The sequence below is a fragment of the Ascaphus truei genome, chromosome 2 (genome assembly GCF_040206685.1).
Source record: "Ascaphus truei isolate aAscTru1 chromosome 2, aAscTru1.hap1, whole genome shotgun sequence".
Taxonomy (NCBI): Eukaryota; Metazoa; Chordata; class Amphibia; order Anura; family Ascaphidae; genus Ascaphus; species Ascaphus truei.
Window position 1 is genome coordinate 474,461,511 of NC_134484.1, and position 19,785 is coordinate 474,481,295.

At 44.4% G+C, this 19,785-nt stretch overlaps 1 protein-coding gene across 1 annotated transcript in view; it reads left to right on the plus strand.

Moving 5' to 3' along the window:
• The window catches only part of LOC142488297 (SCO-spondin-like), a 403,111-nt gene that overhangs the window by 64,329 nt on the left and 318,997 nt on the right, over positions 1 to 19,785 (plus strand). Inside the window, exons 15-18 of the mRNA XM_075588669.1 lie at positions 50 to 222; positions 1,262 to 1,483; positions 2,005 to 2,170; positions 2,621 to 2,870. Coding sequence (XP_075444784.1) covers positions 50 to 222; positions 1,262 to 1,483; positions 2,005 to 2,170; positions 2,621 to 2,870 — 811 coding nt within the window. The remainder of the gene's footprint in view (positions 1 to 49; positions 223 to 1,261; positions 1,484 to 2,004; positions 2,171 to 2,620; positions 2,871 to 19,785) is intronic.

The window sequence follows — 19,785 nt, forward strand, 5'->3', positions numbered from 1 at the left end:
GAGTTACCGCTCTCTCATGGGTTTGTGCCTCCTTCTATTCTCACCTCAGGGGACATCACCGTGAATGGCCTTGAAGTGACCTTGCCCTTCGTCAGTCCGGATCTGTCTGTGAGACGGGTCTCCTCCTCCTTCCTTCTGCTTCAGACCTTTGCAGCCCACGTGCTGTGGAGCGTGGAGTTCCCAGCTGCTTACATCACCCTGCAGCCGGCATTCGCCAACAAGGTAAGAGTACACGGAAGAGAAGCTGTATCCGACGTGACGTTCGGGTCGTTATCAGGTACAATACAGAATATCCGCTCAGTTCAAATCAGGGGACAGGTGCAGTTCCTTGGAATAAAAAATTGGTGTTTTATTGTTTAAAATGTGAAGTATTTGTATACCCAGGATCGGTAGTTATTATCGAAATGAAAAATAAGGGAACTATCAGCTTTATAAATAGAGGTAGTCAGACTTTGTACCAGTTAGTGCTAGCACACTTAAACAATACCCTACATACAATAGGATTTTCTGTCTAAACAGAACAGATCCGGATCCTTTTCTTTCACCGTTACTGTATGTGTGTGTGTGTGTATGTGTGTATGTGTGTATGTGTGTATGTGTGTATGTGTGTATGTGTGTATGTGTGTATGTGTGTATGTGTGTATGTGTATGTGTGTATATCTTTATTTACATGGCGCGTCACAGCAGTAATACACGGGACATACTAATAATATAACACATGCTGGGAATAAGCGCTTCAGACATGACAGCAACACTAGGAAAAGGGGTCCCTGCCCGAAGAGCTTACAATCTAAGTATTGTATCTAAGAATGGTCTTTTCTCACTTTGCATGGGAGTCGTATTATTGAACGGTATGGTGAACGAGAGCAAACCGGTGAATGATAACATTCCTGTAGCTGGGACCGCACGCAGTGCGACACACTCTACGCTTTGTGGAAGTGTCTCTGCATCAGGTCCATGGAGTCCTGCTGATAATATTTCATTGTAATGTTTAACCGAGGAAACAAAAAACCTGTTACATAAGCAGAATAAATACTGGTAGCCATCAAATTAACAAACAGCGGACCTGTATAGACACAGCGTAATCCTTAAAAGGAATCACTCATCAGTAAGTAGCACACTAGGTTGGCTCAAATTTGCTTCCCGTTTTCGTGCCTTATGTTATTCATGGCTGGGGTATAGGATTTATTTAGGATGACTAAACGAATAGGGTCATCCAACAAGTAGTCCTAATATATTCCTTTCTGTACCAAATACCAAGGTACGGGGACTGTGTGGAACGTATAACTGGAACCAGAACGATGACTTCACCACCCCTGAGGGGGACATTGAGACCAGCAGCGCTGCGTTCGCCAATAAATTCAAGGCATCAGCTAGCTGCCCCGATGTGGGACCCTTCACATTTGACCCGTGCGGGACGTACACGCAGCGCAGGGATTTCGCAGCGGATGCCTGCTCAGTGATCTCCAGCTCTGTTTTCCAGGTATTGCTATGTTAGGAGTTTATACTAGAGGAGGTAAAGGAAAGTGAGAGGGTAACATACCCCAAAGAGGAAGAAGGCTCCATCCATACATTTGCGTTGCTTACTGGTGGGCACAGACCCTGTAGTACCCGGCAGTTTGTGCTGCGGAGAACATCGGGCATCTGCTATTGTTGTTACCTTCACGACTCTGTGTTTTTTTGTTTTATCTTGTTTTTCTACCAAGTTATCACTAAAAACACACAGTACTCTGGCACATCACAGATTTGTCACTGAATTCTGGACCATATTGATGCCGGAACAAACCTCATGGACCTTTCAAGTGAATGGTCCATACGGTGTCTTCCAGCGCTGGAAGGTATCTCCTGGAGTAGCATCGCTTAGTAAATATGGCCCCCAGTGACAGTGCGGTGTATCACAATATATCACATATTGATATCACGATATGACAGGCAGTGGCCTGTAAACTGCGCTCCTAATCCTTCTTCTTATCCTGTGTTCCCCTTTCCATGACTTCCTCACAGACTTGCCACGACCAGGTTGAGTGGGAACCATATCACCAACTCTGTCAGTATGATGTGTGCGGCTGTGCCGCTAATAAGAACTGCCTGTGCAGTGCCGTGTCTGCCTACGCCAGACAATGCGCCCAGGAGGGAGCCCTAGTGTCCTGGAGAAACCAGACCTTCTGCCGTAAGTTCGAGGATTGCACTCTCCCGCCACGTAGTGTCACACCACCACATTTATAGGGTTCTCCACCCTAAAGATGGAACAGGTTCAACATTGTCCCTTGCTCACTCTGTATTGTAATCTCTCAGGATCAGGGCCCTCATTACCCCTCTGTATCTGTGTGTGCGTGTCTGTCCTCACTTGTGGCGGTTTATGTAATATACGTACCTCTGTACCCCCATTATACCGCCCTGTGGTGCATGTTGGCGCTTCCCAAATAAACGAGAATAATAATAGGTTTCTCCTGCATGTTTTTGCACTTCCATCCTTCCTGGTCCGTCTGACTGCTTGTTATCTTTTTGTTTTATCCATACTATGCTCCTTTGTCTCTTCCTTCTCCCATTTCTTGTATATCTCTCTGCCCCGCGCGGTGGGCACCTTCTCTCTGTTCATGCCTTCATTTCTCTCCCTCAGCTGTTCAGTGCACTGGAGGACAGGTGTACATAGAGTGCTCTGCCCCCTGCAGGAAGACCTGTGCAGACCTGCGCTTGGCGAGAGCTGGATTCTGTCAGGAGATGGAAGGTTGTGTGGCCGGGTGTAACTGCCCGGAGGGCCTGTTGCTGGATGACGGTGGCCAGTGTGTCCAGCCTGCCATGTGCCCCTGCCATCACGGGGGTGAGACCCATCAACCCGGAAGCAAGATTCAGCAGAGCTGCAAAACCTGGTATGTTGCCATGACTGGATCCAGGGAGGACAGGGCTGGAAGGATCTAGTTGGAAATATGGTGGAGAAGTCCAAGCTGGTGGTGGGGTTCAGCTGGTTGTCTCGAGCCGTCTTTCCTTCCCTCTTCTCTAACTGATGGATGAGTGGTAGGAGATGTCTGATGAAATCACCCTATGGCCTGTTTTGTTCTGCACCACAGGATAGGTTGATTTCATTGAATGTCTCTACCACATGACTACTGCATCAGTACTACATGTACCGTATATATATCCACACCACGTCAGTATTACATGTACTGTATATATCCACACCGTGTCAGTACTACATGTACCGTATATATCCACACCGTGTCAGTACTACATGTACCGTATATATCCACACCGTGTCAGTATTACATGTACTGTATATATCCACATGTGTTAGTATTACATGTACTGTATATATCCACACGTGTTAGTATTACATATAGTATATATCCACACCGTGTCAGTACTACATACAGTATATATCACACCGTGTCAGTATTACATACAGTATATATCCACCCCGTGTCAGTATTACATACAGTATATATCCACACTGTGTCAGTATTACATACAGTATATATCTCCACTGTGTCAGTACTACATACAGTATATACTGTATCCACACCGTGTCAGTATTACATACAGTATATATCCACCCCGTGTCAGTATTACATACAGTATATATCCACCCCGTGTCAGTATTACATACAGTATATATCCACACTGTGTCAGTATTACATACAGTATATATCTCCACTGTGTCAGTATTACATACAGTATATACTGTATCCACACCGTGTCAGTATTACATACAGTATATATCCACACCATGTCAGTACTACATACAGTATATATCCACACTGTGACAGTATTACATACAGTATATATCCACCCCGTGTCAGTATTACATACAATATATATCCACACCGTGTCAGTATTACATACAGTATATATGCACCCCGTGTCAGTATTACATACAGTATATACTGTATCCACACCGTGTCAGTATTACATACAGTATATATCCACACAGTGTCAGTATTACATACAGTATATATCCACACTGTGTCAGTATTACATACAGTATATATCCACACTGTCAGTATTACATACAATATATATACACCACGTGTCAGTATTACATACAGTATATATCCACACTGTGTCAGTACTACATACAGTATATATCCACACTGTGTCAGTATTACATACAGTATATACAGTATCCACACCCTGTCAGTATTACATACAGTATATATCCACACAGTGTCAATACTACATACAGTATATATCCACACAGTGTCAGTATTACATACAGTATATATCTCCACTGTGTCAGTATTACATACAGTATATATCCACACAGTGTCAGTACTACATACAGTATATATCCACTCCGTGTCAGTATTACATACAGTATATATCCACACCATGTCAGTATTACATACAGTATATATGCACCCCGTGTCAGTATTACATACAGTATATACTGTATCCACACCTTGTAAGTATTACATACAGTATATATCCACACAGTGTCAGTATTACATACAGTATATATCCACCCCGTGTCAGTATTACATACAGTATATATCCACACTGTGTCAGTATTACATACAGTATATATCCACCATGTGTCAGTATTACATACAGTATATATCCACACTGTGTCAGTATTACATACAGTATATACAGTATCCACACCGTGTCAGTACTACATACAATATATATCCACCCCGTGTCAGTATTACATACAGTGTATATCCACACTGTGTCGGTATTACATACAGTATATATCCACACTGTGTCGGTATTACATACAGTATATATCCACACTGTGACAGTATTACATACAGTATATATCCACACAGAGTCAGTATTACATACAGTATATATCCACACAGTGTCAGTACTACATACAGTATATATCCACACAGTGTCAGTACTACATACAGTATATATCCACACAGTGTCAGTATTACATACAGTATATATCCACACTGTGTCAGTATTACATACAGTTTATATCTCCACTGTGTCAGTATTACATACAGTATATATTCACACGTGTCAGTATTACATACAGTATATATCCACACAGTGTCAGTACTACATACAGTATATATCCACATAGTGTCAGTATTACATACAGTATACTGCACCGACACACTTTATTCGAGCAAATACCCAGTATGTACCTGGCAGATACCTGGAATGCGCCGCTCCTCACCTCTGACAAGCCCCGTTGCGTTTGCCTTCCCAGCCTGGGTTCATGCCTGGCTGACGGGCGGCTGATCTGTTAAATGATAATGATTAGGATTTAATAGGCTGCAATGCTTCGCGTGTCTACCAGATGGCATAAATTCATGAATAGTAATGCAGTATATATATATATACTGTGCAGTATTGCAGCCAGCGGGAATAAAATGCTTCAATCCCTGCCTGGAAAATACCTCAATGCACTCGGGCAGAAAACAGTCACAAACCTCAATACACCCGGGTATACCCGAATTCGTGGGACTAGCCGAGCTCGAATAAAGTGTGTCGCCAGTGTATACTGTATCCACACCGTGTCAGTATTACATACAGTATATATCCACACCATGTCAGTATTACATACAGTATATATCTCCACTGTGACAGTATTTCATACAGTATATATCCACACAGTGTCAGTATTACATACAGTATATATCTCCACTGTGTCAGTATTACATACAGTATATATTCACACGTGTCAGTATTACATACAGTATATATCCACACAGTGTCAGTACTACATACAGTATATATCCACATAGTGTCAGTATTACATACAGTATATACTGTATCCACACCGTGTCAGTATTACATACAGTATATATCCACACTGTGTCAGTACTACATACAGTATATATCCACCCCGTGTCAGTATTCCATACAGTATATATCCACACCGTGTCAGTATTACATACAGTATATATCAACACTGTGACAGTATTACATACAGTATATATCCACACTGTGACAGTATTACATACAGTATATATCCACACCGTGTCAGTATTACATACAGTATATATCCACCCCGTGTCAGTATTACATACAGTATATATCCACACTGTGACAGTATTACACACAGTATATATCCACACTGTCAGTATTACATACAGTATATATCCACACTGTGTCAGTATTACATACAGTATATATCCACACTGTATCAGTACTACATACAGTATATATCCACACTGTGTCAGTATTACATACAGTATATATCCACACTGTATCAGTACTACATACAGTATATATCCACACTGTGTCAGTATTACATACAGTATATATCCACACTGTATCAGTACTTCATACAGTATATATCCACACTGTGTCAGTATTACATACAGTATATATCCACACTGTGTCAGTACTACATACAGTATATATCCACCCCGTGTCAGTATTACATACAGTATATATCCACACTGTGTCAATATTACACACAGTATATATCCACACTGTCAGTATTACATACAGTATATATCCACAACGTGTCAGTATTACATACAGTATATATCCACACTGTGTCAGTATTACACACAGTATATATCCACACTGTCAGTATTACATACAGTATATATCCACAACGTGTCAGTATTACATACAGTATATATCCACACTGTATCAGTACTACATACAGTATATATCCACACTGTGTCAGTATTACATACAGTATATATCCACACTGTATCAGTACTACATACAGTATATATCCACACTGTGTCAGTATTACATACAGTATATATCCACACGGTGTCAGTATTACATACAGTATATATCCACACTGTGTCAGTATTACATACAGTATATATCCACCACGTGTCAGTATTACATACAGTATATATCCACACTGTGTCAGTACTACATACAGTATATATCCACCCCGTGTCAGTATTACATACAGTATATATCCACACTGTGTCAGTATTACATACAGTATATATCCACACAGTGTCAGTACTACATACAGTATATATCCACACAGTGTCAGTATTACATAAAGTATATATCTCCACTGTGTCAGTATTACATAAAGTATATATCCACACTGTGTCAGTATTACATACAGTATATATCCACACTGTGACAGTATTACATACAGTATATATCCACATCGTGTCAGTATTACATACAGTATATATCCACACTGTGTCGGTATTACATACAGTATATATCCACACTGTGTCGGTATTACATACAGTACAGTATATATCCACACAGTGTCCGTATTACATACAGTATATATCCACACAGTGTCAGTATTACATACAGTATATATCTCCACTGTGTCAGTATTACATAGAGTATTTATCCACACTGTGTCAGTATTACATAGAGTATTTATCCACACTGTGTCAGTATTACATACAGTATATATCCACACAGTGTCAGTATTACATACAGTATATATCCACACAGTGTTAGTACTACATACAGTATATATCCACACAGTGTCAGTACTACATACAGTATATATCCACACTGTGTCAGTACTACATACAGTATATATCCACACTGTGTCGGTATTACATATAGTATATATCCACACTGTGACGGTATTACATACAGTATATATCCACACAGTGTCAGTATTACATACAGTATATATCCACACTGTGTCAGTATTACATACAGTATATATCTCCACTGTGTCAGTATTACATACAGTATATATCCACACTGTGTCAGTATTACATACAGTATATATCCACACAGTGTCAGTATTACATATAGTATATATCCACACTGTGTCAGTATTACATACAGTATATATCCACAAGGTGTTAGTATTACATACAATATATATCCACACAGTGTCAGTACTACATACAGTATATATCCACACAGTGTCAGTACTACATACAGTATATATCCACACTGTGTCAGTACTACATACAGTATATATCCACACTGTGTCGGTATTACATATAGTATATATCCACACTGTGACAGTATTACATACAGTATATATCCACACAGTGTCAGTATTACATACAGTATATATCCACACTGTGTCAGTATTACATACAGTATATATCTCCACTGTGTCAGTATTACATACAGTATATATCCACACTGTGTCAGTATTACATACAGTATATATCCACACTGTGTCAGTATTACATACAGTATATATCCACACAGTGTCAGTATTACATACAGTATATATCCACACTGTGTCAGTATTACATACAGTATATATCCACACGGTGTCAGTATTACATACAATATATATCCACACAGTGTCAGTATTAAATACAGTTCTTTATTGATGCCTTTTTCTATTTTGAGTGCTTGGAACCATTATATCTTTTAGTTATTGCTCTGAGGGGGCCAGGGGTCCCTCTCTCTTTCCGTGCACCAGATCAGTTATTTATCTACTGACATAATCCATTTTAGTAGAGTGCTGCTTAACCTGACATATTTTTTGTGTAAAGATCTCTGCATCCCATGTACAGTACGAAACGTGTAAAGATCTCTGCATCCCATGCACAGTATGACACGTGTAAAGATCTCTGCATCCCATGTACCGTACGACACGTTGTGACAAACGGCTTACTCCGGGGCTCCGTCGTTTGTCCGGGACTGTTTAGAACACGGTCTTTTAGGGTAGGTTAAATGATGAGGCGTCACGTACTGTTCCTTTAAATAGGCTATGCCTGGTTTATTCAGTCCCAGGCACTGAGACTGCCACAGTGCATACAACAGAAAACAGATCAAAACAAAAGCTGCTCACCTGAGCGATAACTTAACTTAGATATCCCTGACTCAGGGTTGGAAGTGGCTTTTCCACTTCCAACATCAAAACACGGTACTTTTGCAGTCTTACACAAATGAACAGAAAGATTGAACCTGTTTGGGGAAGAGGCTTCTCCCCTCTGTAGTTCAGCAGCCTTCCAGCCTCCTGGCTCTTGTGGGGAGACCAGAGCAAACAGGAAATCAGTCTTTCATACCTGATTCCTAATTAGCATGACAGGTGACAGAAATCAGGCAGCAGACAAACTCTGGTCTGGATCTCTCATCCCTCAGTTCCAGCGCTTGCCAAACTGTGGGATGGAGTGTATGTATTATAAGGCTGCACTCCCAGGCCAAACAGGATAGAAACTGTCTAGTATCCTGGGAGCCCTATATACGGAATTTATTACCATCCCCTGGTTTCTGTCACATATCCTCCCCCCCAGCTCAGACCTCGAGGGATGAGCGACCATGGATATTAGGGAGTGCATCCTTGACAACCCGTCAGCATTGCCATGTTTGTGCCCTGACCTGTGTTCCACAGAAAATTTAAAGGGTTGTAGGCTTAGGAACCACCTGGTCACTCTAGCATTCTTTTCCCTGTTTTGACACATCCAGGTAAGGGGTGCATGATCTGTGACCAACCGGAATTTTCTCCCCAACAGGTAGTATTTGAGCGTCTCTACAGCCCACTTTATTGCGAGACACTCTTTCTCTACTATGGAGTAATTTTTCTCCTGGGGATTTAGTTTCCTACTTAAATAAAGGATGGGGTGCTCCTCACCTTGAGACTCCTGGGAGAGTACCGCCCCCAGCCCTACCTCAGATGCGTCGGTTTGGACTACGAACTCTTTGGAGAAGTCAGGTGTGACCAACACTGGTTGGGCACAGAGAGCTTCTTTCAGGCTTCTAAAGGCCTGTTCGGTTTCGGGGGACCACTTTACCATTAGCGGTCCTCTTGCTTTTGTGAGGTCAGTTAGTGGGGTTGCCTTAGTTGCAAAATTGGGAATAAACCTTCTATAGTACCCAATTAACCCCAAAAAGGTCCTTACTTGTTTTTTTGTAACTGGCCTTGGCCAATTTTGTATCGCCTCCACTTTGAGTGTTTGGGGTTTGAGTAAACCTCTGCCAATAGAATATCCCAGATACTTGGCCTCCTCCAGACCAATAGTGCATTTAGCGGGGTTAGCAGTTAGTCCAGCAGACCGGACTGCGTCAAGCACAGCTTGGACCTTTGGAAGGTGGGATTGCCAATCTTCACTATGGATTACCACATCATCCAGGTAGGCGGCAGCATACCGAGCATGTGGTTTTAAAATTTTATCCATCATTCTTTGGAATGTGGCGGGAGCTCCATGTAAGCCAAAAGGCAACACCTTATACTGAAAGAGGCCGTCTGGGGTTGAGAAGGCTGTCTTTTCTTTTGCCCTTTCTGTGAGGGGAACCTGCCAGTACCCTTTTGTTAGGTCTAGGGTTGTGAGATATCGGGCTTTGCCCAGTCTCTCTACAAGTTCATCTACCCTGGGCATAGGATAAGTATCAAATTTTGACACCGCGTTTAGTTTCCGGTAGTCATTACAAAACCTTGTTGTACCATCTGGCTTTGGGACTAAGACTATAGGGCTGTTCCACCCACTTTGGGATTCCTCAATTACACCTAGTTTTAGCATTTTTTTAACCTCTAAACTTATAGCCTTTCTTTTGGCCTCTGGGATTCGGTACGGTTTAAGGTTAACTCGGACCCCCGGTTCAGAGACTAGGTCATGTTCAATTACGCTAGTTCTACCTGGCCGTATAGAGAAGATTTCTTTGTTTCTTTTCACTAAATTCTGAACCTCTCGTTTCTGATGAACAGACAGGGTTTCAGCTATGCTAACCTCTGGGTCAGTTTCTTGATTCTCTGACGGACCTGGGGGTACTAGGGTTAACAAGACTTCTCTATCTTTCCAGGGCTTGAGTAGGTTTATATGGTAAATTTGCTCAGGTTTCCTCCTACCTGGCTGTCTTACCTTATAATTTACTTCTCCCACTCTTTCCAAGACCTCATATGGCCCATGCCATTTAGCAAGGAATTTACTCTCCACGGTGGGAACCAGAACTAGTACCCTATCACCTGGAGAAAAAATTCTGACCCTAGCACCCTTATTATATGTATTCCTCTGTGCTTCTTGAGCTTTCTCCATGTGTTCCCTCACTATGGGTAGGACTGCAGCAATGCGGTCCTGCATCTGGGCAACATGCTCTATTACACTTCTGTAAGGGGTAACCTCGTGTTCCCAAGTCTCTTTGGCTATATCCAGTAAGCCCCTTGGGTGTCGGCCATACAATAGTTCAAACGGGGAGAAGCCTGTGGATGATTGGGGAACTTCCCTAATGGCAAATAACAGGTACGGTAACAAACAATCCCAGTTTTTCCCATCTTTATCAACCGCCCGCCGTAACATGCTCTTTAAGGTTTTATTGAACCTTTCCACTAAACCATCTGTTTGTGGATGATAGACTGAGGTTCTGAGATGCTTGATTTTTAGGAGTTTACATAGCTCTTTCGTTACTTGGGACATAAATGGTGTTCCCTGGTCAGATAGAATCTCTTTAGGAATCCCGACCCGGGAAAACAGAACTACTAACTCTTTTGCTATGTTTTTAGCTGAGGTGCTACGTAGGGGAACTGCCTCCGGATATCGGGTGGCATAATCTAATATTACCAATATATGCTGATGTCCCCTAGCAGACTTTATTAGGGGTCCTACTAGATCCATAGCAATCCGGTCAAATGGTACCTCTATTATGGGAAGGGGTACCAATGGGCTGCGGTACGCCTTGAACGGGGCGGTGATCTGACATTCTGGGCATGAGGAACAATAATTCGTAATTTCTGCCAGAACCCCAGGCCAATAGAAGCTTCGGAGAACCTTTTCTTTTGTCTTTTCCACCCCTAGGTGTCCCCCCAATGGATGACTATGTGCGAGGTGTAATACTACGTTACGGAATGTCCGTGGTACCAACAATTGTTTAGTTGTAACTGATTTCCTTTTATCAACCCGATATACTAGGTCGTTCTCTACCTCGAAGTAGGGGTAAGCAAGTGACCTATCTGGTTGGCCAGGAGTACTATTCTGGTCCCGTATATTTCCCCTTGCTACCGCTAATGTGGGGTCCTCCCACTGGGCCTTCTTAAAACTCCCAGGACTGACCTCTAGGTCAGCGAGGGTCTTATCCGGTTCTGGGGTGGTAAGTGTCTGCTCAACATCTTGATTTGGGGTATTCCCTACCAAAGTAGTGATGGGGAAGGGAATTTTACAGCACTCCTCCTTTCCCCCCTTCTTATTTGGGCCCTCGTCAACCTCCATTTCTGAAAAAGGGAAAGGATTTGTTTCTTCTAATACTTCGTTATGGTCCGCTATTGAACTCTGGGCGCTATTCTGAGCGGGGGACCACATTTTTAGAAAATGGGGAAAGTCGGTCCCTATTAACACATCATGTGCCAGTTTGGGTACAATACCCACCTTGAAATCTAAAGAACCAAACTCTGTTTCAAAAAAAACATCAACAGTGGAATATTCATGATTATCCCCATGTATACAACAAATTGCCACTCTTTGTGAACTGTTTCCCTGTTTCTTCTTAATGGGCAAGAGGTATTCGGACACTAGTGTGACCATGCTCCCAGAGTCAAGAAGTGCCCGAACCCTCTTACCATTAACCTTTACAAATGCCCACAGATGGTTATTCAAGGGGTCCTCTGGGCTAGGGCCCATACATTGGGACAACAGCGAATAAGGTTCCACGCTGTTGCATTGCATGGGCTCATCATTTAGTGGGCAGATTTTTGCTGTGTGGCCCCTCTCATGACAATTTACACATTTAGGTACATAGTCTGTGTCCCACTTAGAGCCTTTTCCCGGCTCCCCATGTTGGCTATTGCCCTTAGTGTGCGAACCACTGTTGCTGGTGCTGCGTGAAGGTGGTCGCCGCTCTTCAGCGCCCCTTAACCCCGGTACCCTTTTACCGTCTCTGGAAGAGTCCTGGAACCTCGGGTAGTGGGGTTGCTCCACGACTGTGGGTTGCGGGTGCTCTTCTGCTGCATTGTACCTTTCTACGAGGGCCACAAGCTCATCCGCATTGTGGGGGTCACTCCGACTGACCCAACGGCGTAAGGCAGAGGGAAGTTTCCTCAAGAACTGGTCCATGACCAACCGTTCCACGATGTGGCTGGCTGAGTTGATCTCGGGTTGTAGCCACTTCCGGGCGAGGTGGATGAGGTCATACATCTGGCTTCGGGTGGCTTTATCCATCGTGAAGGACCATGCGTGAAACCTTTGGGCGCGAACAGCCGTGGTTACGCCGAGGCGGGCGAGGATCTCGAACTTCAATTTTGCATAGACGTTAGCTTCGGCTGGCTCTAGATCAAAGTAAGCCTTCTGGGGTTCGCCGCTTAGGAAGGGTGCGATTAGACCAGCCCACTCAGCTTCTGGCCATCCCTCTCTCTGTGCCGTGCGTTCAAACGTGAGAAGATAGGCTTCCACATCATCCGAGGGTCCCATCTTCTGAAGGTAGTGGCTTGCCCTGGTCATTTTCGGAACTGGGGCTGCCGCTGCCAGTGGAAGGTTACTGATAGTCCCCCTCAGGATCTCGAGTTCCTGCTGTAAGCCCTGAGCGAACCGCTGTTGCTCCTCTCTCAGCAAGCGGTTTGTCTCTTGCTGGTTTGCATTCGCGTTTTGCAGGGCTTCATTCGTCTGTTGCTGGTTTGCATTCGCCTGTTGCTGGTTGGCATTCGCCTGTTGCTGGTTGGCATTAATCTCTTGCTGGGCTATTAGCAGCTGTTGCTGGGCTGCATTCGTCTGCTGCTGGTTTGCATTAGTTTCTTGCTGGGCTATTAACAGCTGTTGCTGGGTTTCATTCGTGTCTTTCTGGGCAGCGACATTGCGTACCAGCGCACTCACCACGTCTTCCATCTTGTTTGCAGAGGATGAAAAAAACTTTTTTTTTTTTTTTTTTTTTTTCAAAGTTCTTCAACCCGCAGACCCCCTAGTGCTCTGCCCGCATTCTCCACCATATGTGACAAACGGCTTACTCCGGGGCTCCGTCGTTTGTCCGGGACTGTTTAGAACACGGTCTTTTAGGGTAGGTTAAATGATGAGGCGTCACGTACTGTTCCTTTAAATAGGCTATGCCTGGTTTATTCAGTCCCAGGCACTGAGACTGCCACAGTGCATACAACAGAAAACAGATCAAAACAAAAGCTGCTCACCTGAGCGATAACTTAACTTAGATATCCCTGACTCAGGGTTGGAAGTGGCTTTTCCACTTCCAACATCAAAACACGGTACTTTTGCAGTCTTACACAAATGAACAGAAAGATTGAACCTGTTTGGGGAAGAGGCTTCTCCCCTCTGTAGTTCAGCAGCCTTCCAGCCTCCTGGCTCTTGTGGGGAGACCAGAGCAAACAGGAAATCAGTCTTTCATACCTGATTCCTAATTAGCATGACAGGTGACAGAAATCAGGCAGCAGACAAACTCTGGTCTGGATCTCTCATCCCTCAGTTCCAGCGCTTGCCAAACTGTGGGATGGAGTGTATGTATTATAAGGCTGCACTCCCAGGCCAAACAGGATAGAAACTGTCTAGTATCCTGGGAGCCCTATATACGGAATTTATTACCATCCCCTGGTTTCTGTCACAACGTGTAAAGATCTCTGCATCCCATGTACAGTACGAAACGTGTAAAGATCTCTGCACTCCATGCACAGTACGACACGTGTAAAGATCTCTGCATCCCATGCACAGTACGAAATGTGTAAAGATCTCTGCATCCCATGTACAGTACGAAACGTGTAAAGATCTCTGCATCCCATGCACAGTACGACACGTGTAAAGATCTCTGCATCCCATGTACAGTATGAAACATGTAAAGATCTCTGCATCCCATGCACAGTACGACACGTGTAAAGATCTCTGCATCCCATGCACAGTACGAAACGTGTAAAGATCTCTGCACCCCATGCACAGTATGACACGTGTAAAGATCTCTGCATCCCATGCACAGTACGAAACGTGTAAAGATCTCGGCACCCCATGCACAGTACGAAACATGTAAAGATCTCTGCATCCCATGTACAGTACGAAACATGTAAAGATCTCTGCACCCCATGCACAGTACGACACGTGTAAAGATCTCGGCACCCCATGCACAGTACGAAAAGTGTAAAGATCTCTGCATCCCATGTACAGTACGAAACGTGTAAAGATCTCTGCACCCCATGCACAGTACGACACGTGTAAAGATCTCTGCACCCCATGCACAGTACGAAATGTGTAAAGATCCCTGCACCCCATGTACAGTACGACACGTGTAAAGATATCTGCATCCCATGCACAGTACGACACGTGTAAAGATCTCGGCACCCCATGTACAGTACGAAAAGTGTAAAGATCTCTGCATCCCATGTACAGTACGAAACGTGTAAAGATCTCTGCACCCCATGCACAGTACGACACGTGTAAAGATCTCTGCACCCCATGCACAGTACGAAATGTGTAAAGATCCCTGCACCCCATGTACAGTACGACACGTGTAAAGATATCTGCATCCCATGCACAGTACGACACGTGTAAAGATCTCTGCACCTCGTGCACAGTACGAAACGTGTAAAGATCCCTGCACCCCATGTACAGTACGACACGTGTAAAGATATCTGCCTCCCATGCACAGTACGACACGTGTAAAGATCTCTGCACCTCGTGCACAGTACGAAACGTGTAAAGATCTCTGCATCCCATGCACAGTACGAAACGTGTAAAGATCTCTGCATCCCATGCACAGTACGACACGTGTAAAGATATCTGCCTCCCATGCACAGTACGACACGTGTAAAGATCCCTGCACCCCATGCACACTACGAAACGTGTAAAGATCTCTGCATCCCATGCACAGTATGAAACGTGTAAAGATCTCTGCACCTCGTGCACAGTACGACATGTGTAAAGATCTCTGCACCTCGTGCACAGTACGACATGTGTAAAGATCTCTGCACCTCGTGCACAGTACGAAACGTGTAAAGATCTCTGCATCCCATGCACAGTATGACACGTATAAAGTTCCCTGCATCCCATGTACAGTACGAAACGTGTAAAGATCTCTGCATCCCATGCACAGTACGAAACGTGTAAAGATCTCTGCATCCCATGCACAGTACGACACGTGTAAAGATCCCTGCACCCCATGCACAGTACGACACGTGTAAAGATCTCTGCATCCCATGCACAGTATGAAACGTGTAAAGATCTCGGCATCATATGCACAGTACGAAACGTGTAAAGATCCCTGCATCCCATGCACAGTATGACACGTGTAAAGATCTCTGCACCCCATGCACAGTACGAAACGTGTAAAGATCCCTGCACCCCATGCACAGTACAAAATGTGTAAAGATCTCTGCATCCCATGCACAGTACGAAATGTGTAAAGATCCCTGCACCCCATGCACAGTACAACACGTGTAAAGATCTCTGCATCCCATGCACAGTACGACACGTGTAAAGATCTCTGCATCCCATGCACAGTACGAAATGTGTAAAGATCTCTGCATCCCATGCACAGTACGAAATGTGTAAAGATCCCTGCACCCCATGCACAGTACAACACGTGTAAAGATCTCTGCATCCCATGCACAGTACGACACGTGTAAAGATCTCTGCATCCCATGCACAGTACGAAATGTGTAAAGATCCCTGCACCCCATGCACAGTACAAAACGTGTAAAGATCTCTGCATCCCATGCACAGTACGACACGTGTAAAGATCTCTGCATCCCATGCACAGTACGACACGTGTAAAGATCTCTGCCTCCCATGCACAGTACAACACGTGTAAAGATCCCTGCATCACATGCACAGTATGACACGTGTAAAGATCTCTGCATCCCATGCACAGTACGAAACGTGTAAAGATCTCTGCACCCCATGCACAGTACGACACGTGTAAAGATCTCTACATCCCATGCACAGTACGACACGTGTAAAGATCTCTGCATCCCATGCACAGTACGACACGTGTAAAGATCCCTGCCTCCCATGCACAGTATGACACGTGTAAAGATCTCTGCATCCAATGCACAGTACGACACGTGTAAAGATCTCTGCATCCCACGCACAGTACAAAACGTGTAAAGATCTCTGCACCCCATGCACAGTACGACACGTGTAAAGATCTCTGCATCCCATGTACAGTACGACACGTGTAAAGATCTCTGCATCCCATGCACTGTACGACACGTGTAAAGATCTCTGCACTCCATGCACAGTACGACACGTGTAAAGATCTCTGCATCCCATGCACAGTACGACACGTGTAAAGATCTCTGCACTTCATGCACAGTACGACACGTGTAAAGATCTCTGCATCCCATGCACAGTACGACACGTGTAAAGATCTCTGCATCCCATGCACAGTACAACACGTGTAAAGATATCTGCCTCCCATGCACAGTACGACACGTGTAAAGATCTCTGCACTCCATGCACAGTACGACACGTGTAAAGATCTCTGCATCCCATGCACAGTACGAAATGTGTAAAGATCTCTGCATCCCATGTACAGTACGAAACGTGTAAAGATCTCTGCATCCCATGCACAGTACGACACGTGTAAAGATCTCTGCATCCCATGTACAGTATGAAACATGTAAAGATCTCTGCATCCCATGCACAGTACGACACGTGTAAAGATCTCTGCATCCCATGCACAGTACGAAACGTGTAAAGATCTCTGCACCCCATGCACAGTATGACACGTGTAAAGATCTCTGCATCCCATGCACAGTACGAAACGTGTAAAGATCTCGGCACCCCATGCACAGTACGAAACATGTAAAGATCTCTGCATCCCATGTACAGTACGAAACATGTAAAGATCTCTGCACCCCATGCACAGTACGACACGTGTAAAGATCTCGGCACCCCATGCACAGTACGAAAAGTGTAAAGATCTCTGCATCCCATGTACAGTACGAAACGTGTAAAGATCTCTGCACCCCATGCACAGTACGACACGTGTAAAGATCTCTGCACCCCATGCACAGTACGAAATGTGTAAAGATCCCTGCACCCCATGTACAGTACGACACGTGTAAAGATATCTGCATCCCATGCACAGTACGACACGTGTAAAGATCTCGGCACCCCATGTACAGTACGAAAAGTGTAAAGATCTCTGCATCCCATGTACAGTACGAAACGTGTAAAGATCTCTGCACCCCATGCACAGTACGACACGTGTAAAGATCTCTGCACCCCATGCACAGTACGAAATGTGTAAAGATCCCTGCACCCCATGTACAGTACGACACGTGTAAAGATATCTGCATCCCATGCACAGTACGACACGTGTAAAGATCTCTGCACCTCGTGCACAGTACGAAACGTGTAAAGATCCCTGCACCCCATGTACAGTACGACACGTGTAAAGATATCTGCCTCCCATGCACAGTACGACACGTGTAAAGATCTCTGCACCTCGTGCACAGTACGAAACGTGTAAAGATCTCTGCATCCCATGCACAGTACGAAACGTGTAAAGATCTCTGCATCCCATGCACAGTACGACACGTGTAAAGATCTCTGCATCCCATGTACAGTATGAAACATGTAAAGATCTCTGCATCCCATGCACAGTACGACACGTGTAAAGATCTCTGCATCCCATGCACAGTACGAAACGTGTAAAGATCTCTGCACCCCATGCACAGTATGACACGTGTAAAGATCTCTGCATCCCATGCACAGTACGAAACGTGTAAAGATCTCGGCACCCCATGCACAGTACGAAACATGTAAAGATCTCTGCATCCCATGTACAGTACGAAACATGTAAAGATCTCTGCACCCCATGCACAGTACGACACGTGTAAAGATCTCGGCACCCCATGCACAGTACGAAAAGTGTAAAGATCTCTGCATCCCATGTACAGTACGAAACGTGTAAAGATCTCTGCACCCCATGCACAGTACGACACGTGTAAAGATCTCTGCACCCCATGCACAGTACGAAATGTGTAAAGATCCCTGCACCCCATGTACAGTACGACACGTGTAAGGATATCTGCATCCCATGCACAGTACGACACGTGTAAAGATCTCGGCACCCCATGTACAGTACGAAAAGTGTAAAGATCTCTGCATCCCATGTACAGTACGAAACGTGTAAAGATCTCTGCACCCCATGCACAGTACGACACGTGTAAAGATCTCTGCACCCCATGCACAGTACGAAATGTGTAAAGATCCCTGCACCCCATGTACAGTACGACACGTGTAAAGATATCTGCCTCCCATGCACAGTACGACACGTGTAAAGATCTCTGCACCTCGTGCACAGTACGAAACGTGTAAAGATCTCTGCATCCCATGCACAGTACGAAACGTGTAAAGATCTCTGCATCCCATGCACAGTACGACACGTGTAAAGATATCTGCCTCCCATGCACAGTACGACACGTGTAAAGATCCCTGCACCCCATGCACACTACGAAACGTGTAAAGATCTCTGCATCCCATGCACAGTATGAAACGTGTAAAGATCTCTGCACCTCGTGCACAGTACGACATGTGTAAAGATCTCTGCACCTCGTGCACAGTACGACATGTGTAAAGATCTCTGCACCTCGTGCACAGTACGAAACGTGTAAAGATCTCTGCATCCCATGCACAGTATGACACGTATAAAGTTCCCTGCATCCCATGTACAGTACGAAACGTGTAAAGATCTCTGCATCCCATGCACAGTACGAAACGTGTAAAGATCTCTGCATCCCATGCACAGTACGACACGTGTAAAGATCCCTGCACCCCATGCACAGTACGACACGTGTAAAGATCTCTGCATCCCATGCACAGTATGAAACGTGTAAAGATCTCGGCATCATATGCACAGTACGAAACGTGTAAAGATCCCTGCATCCCATGCACAGTATGACACGTGTAAAGATCTCTGCACCCCATGCACAGTACGAAACGTGTAAAGATCCCTGCACCCCATGCACAGTACAAAATGTGTAAAGATCTCTGCATCCCATGCACAGTACGAAATGTGTAAAGATCCCTGCACCCCATGCACAGTACA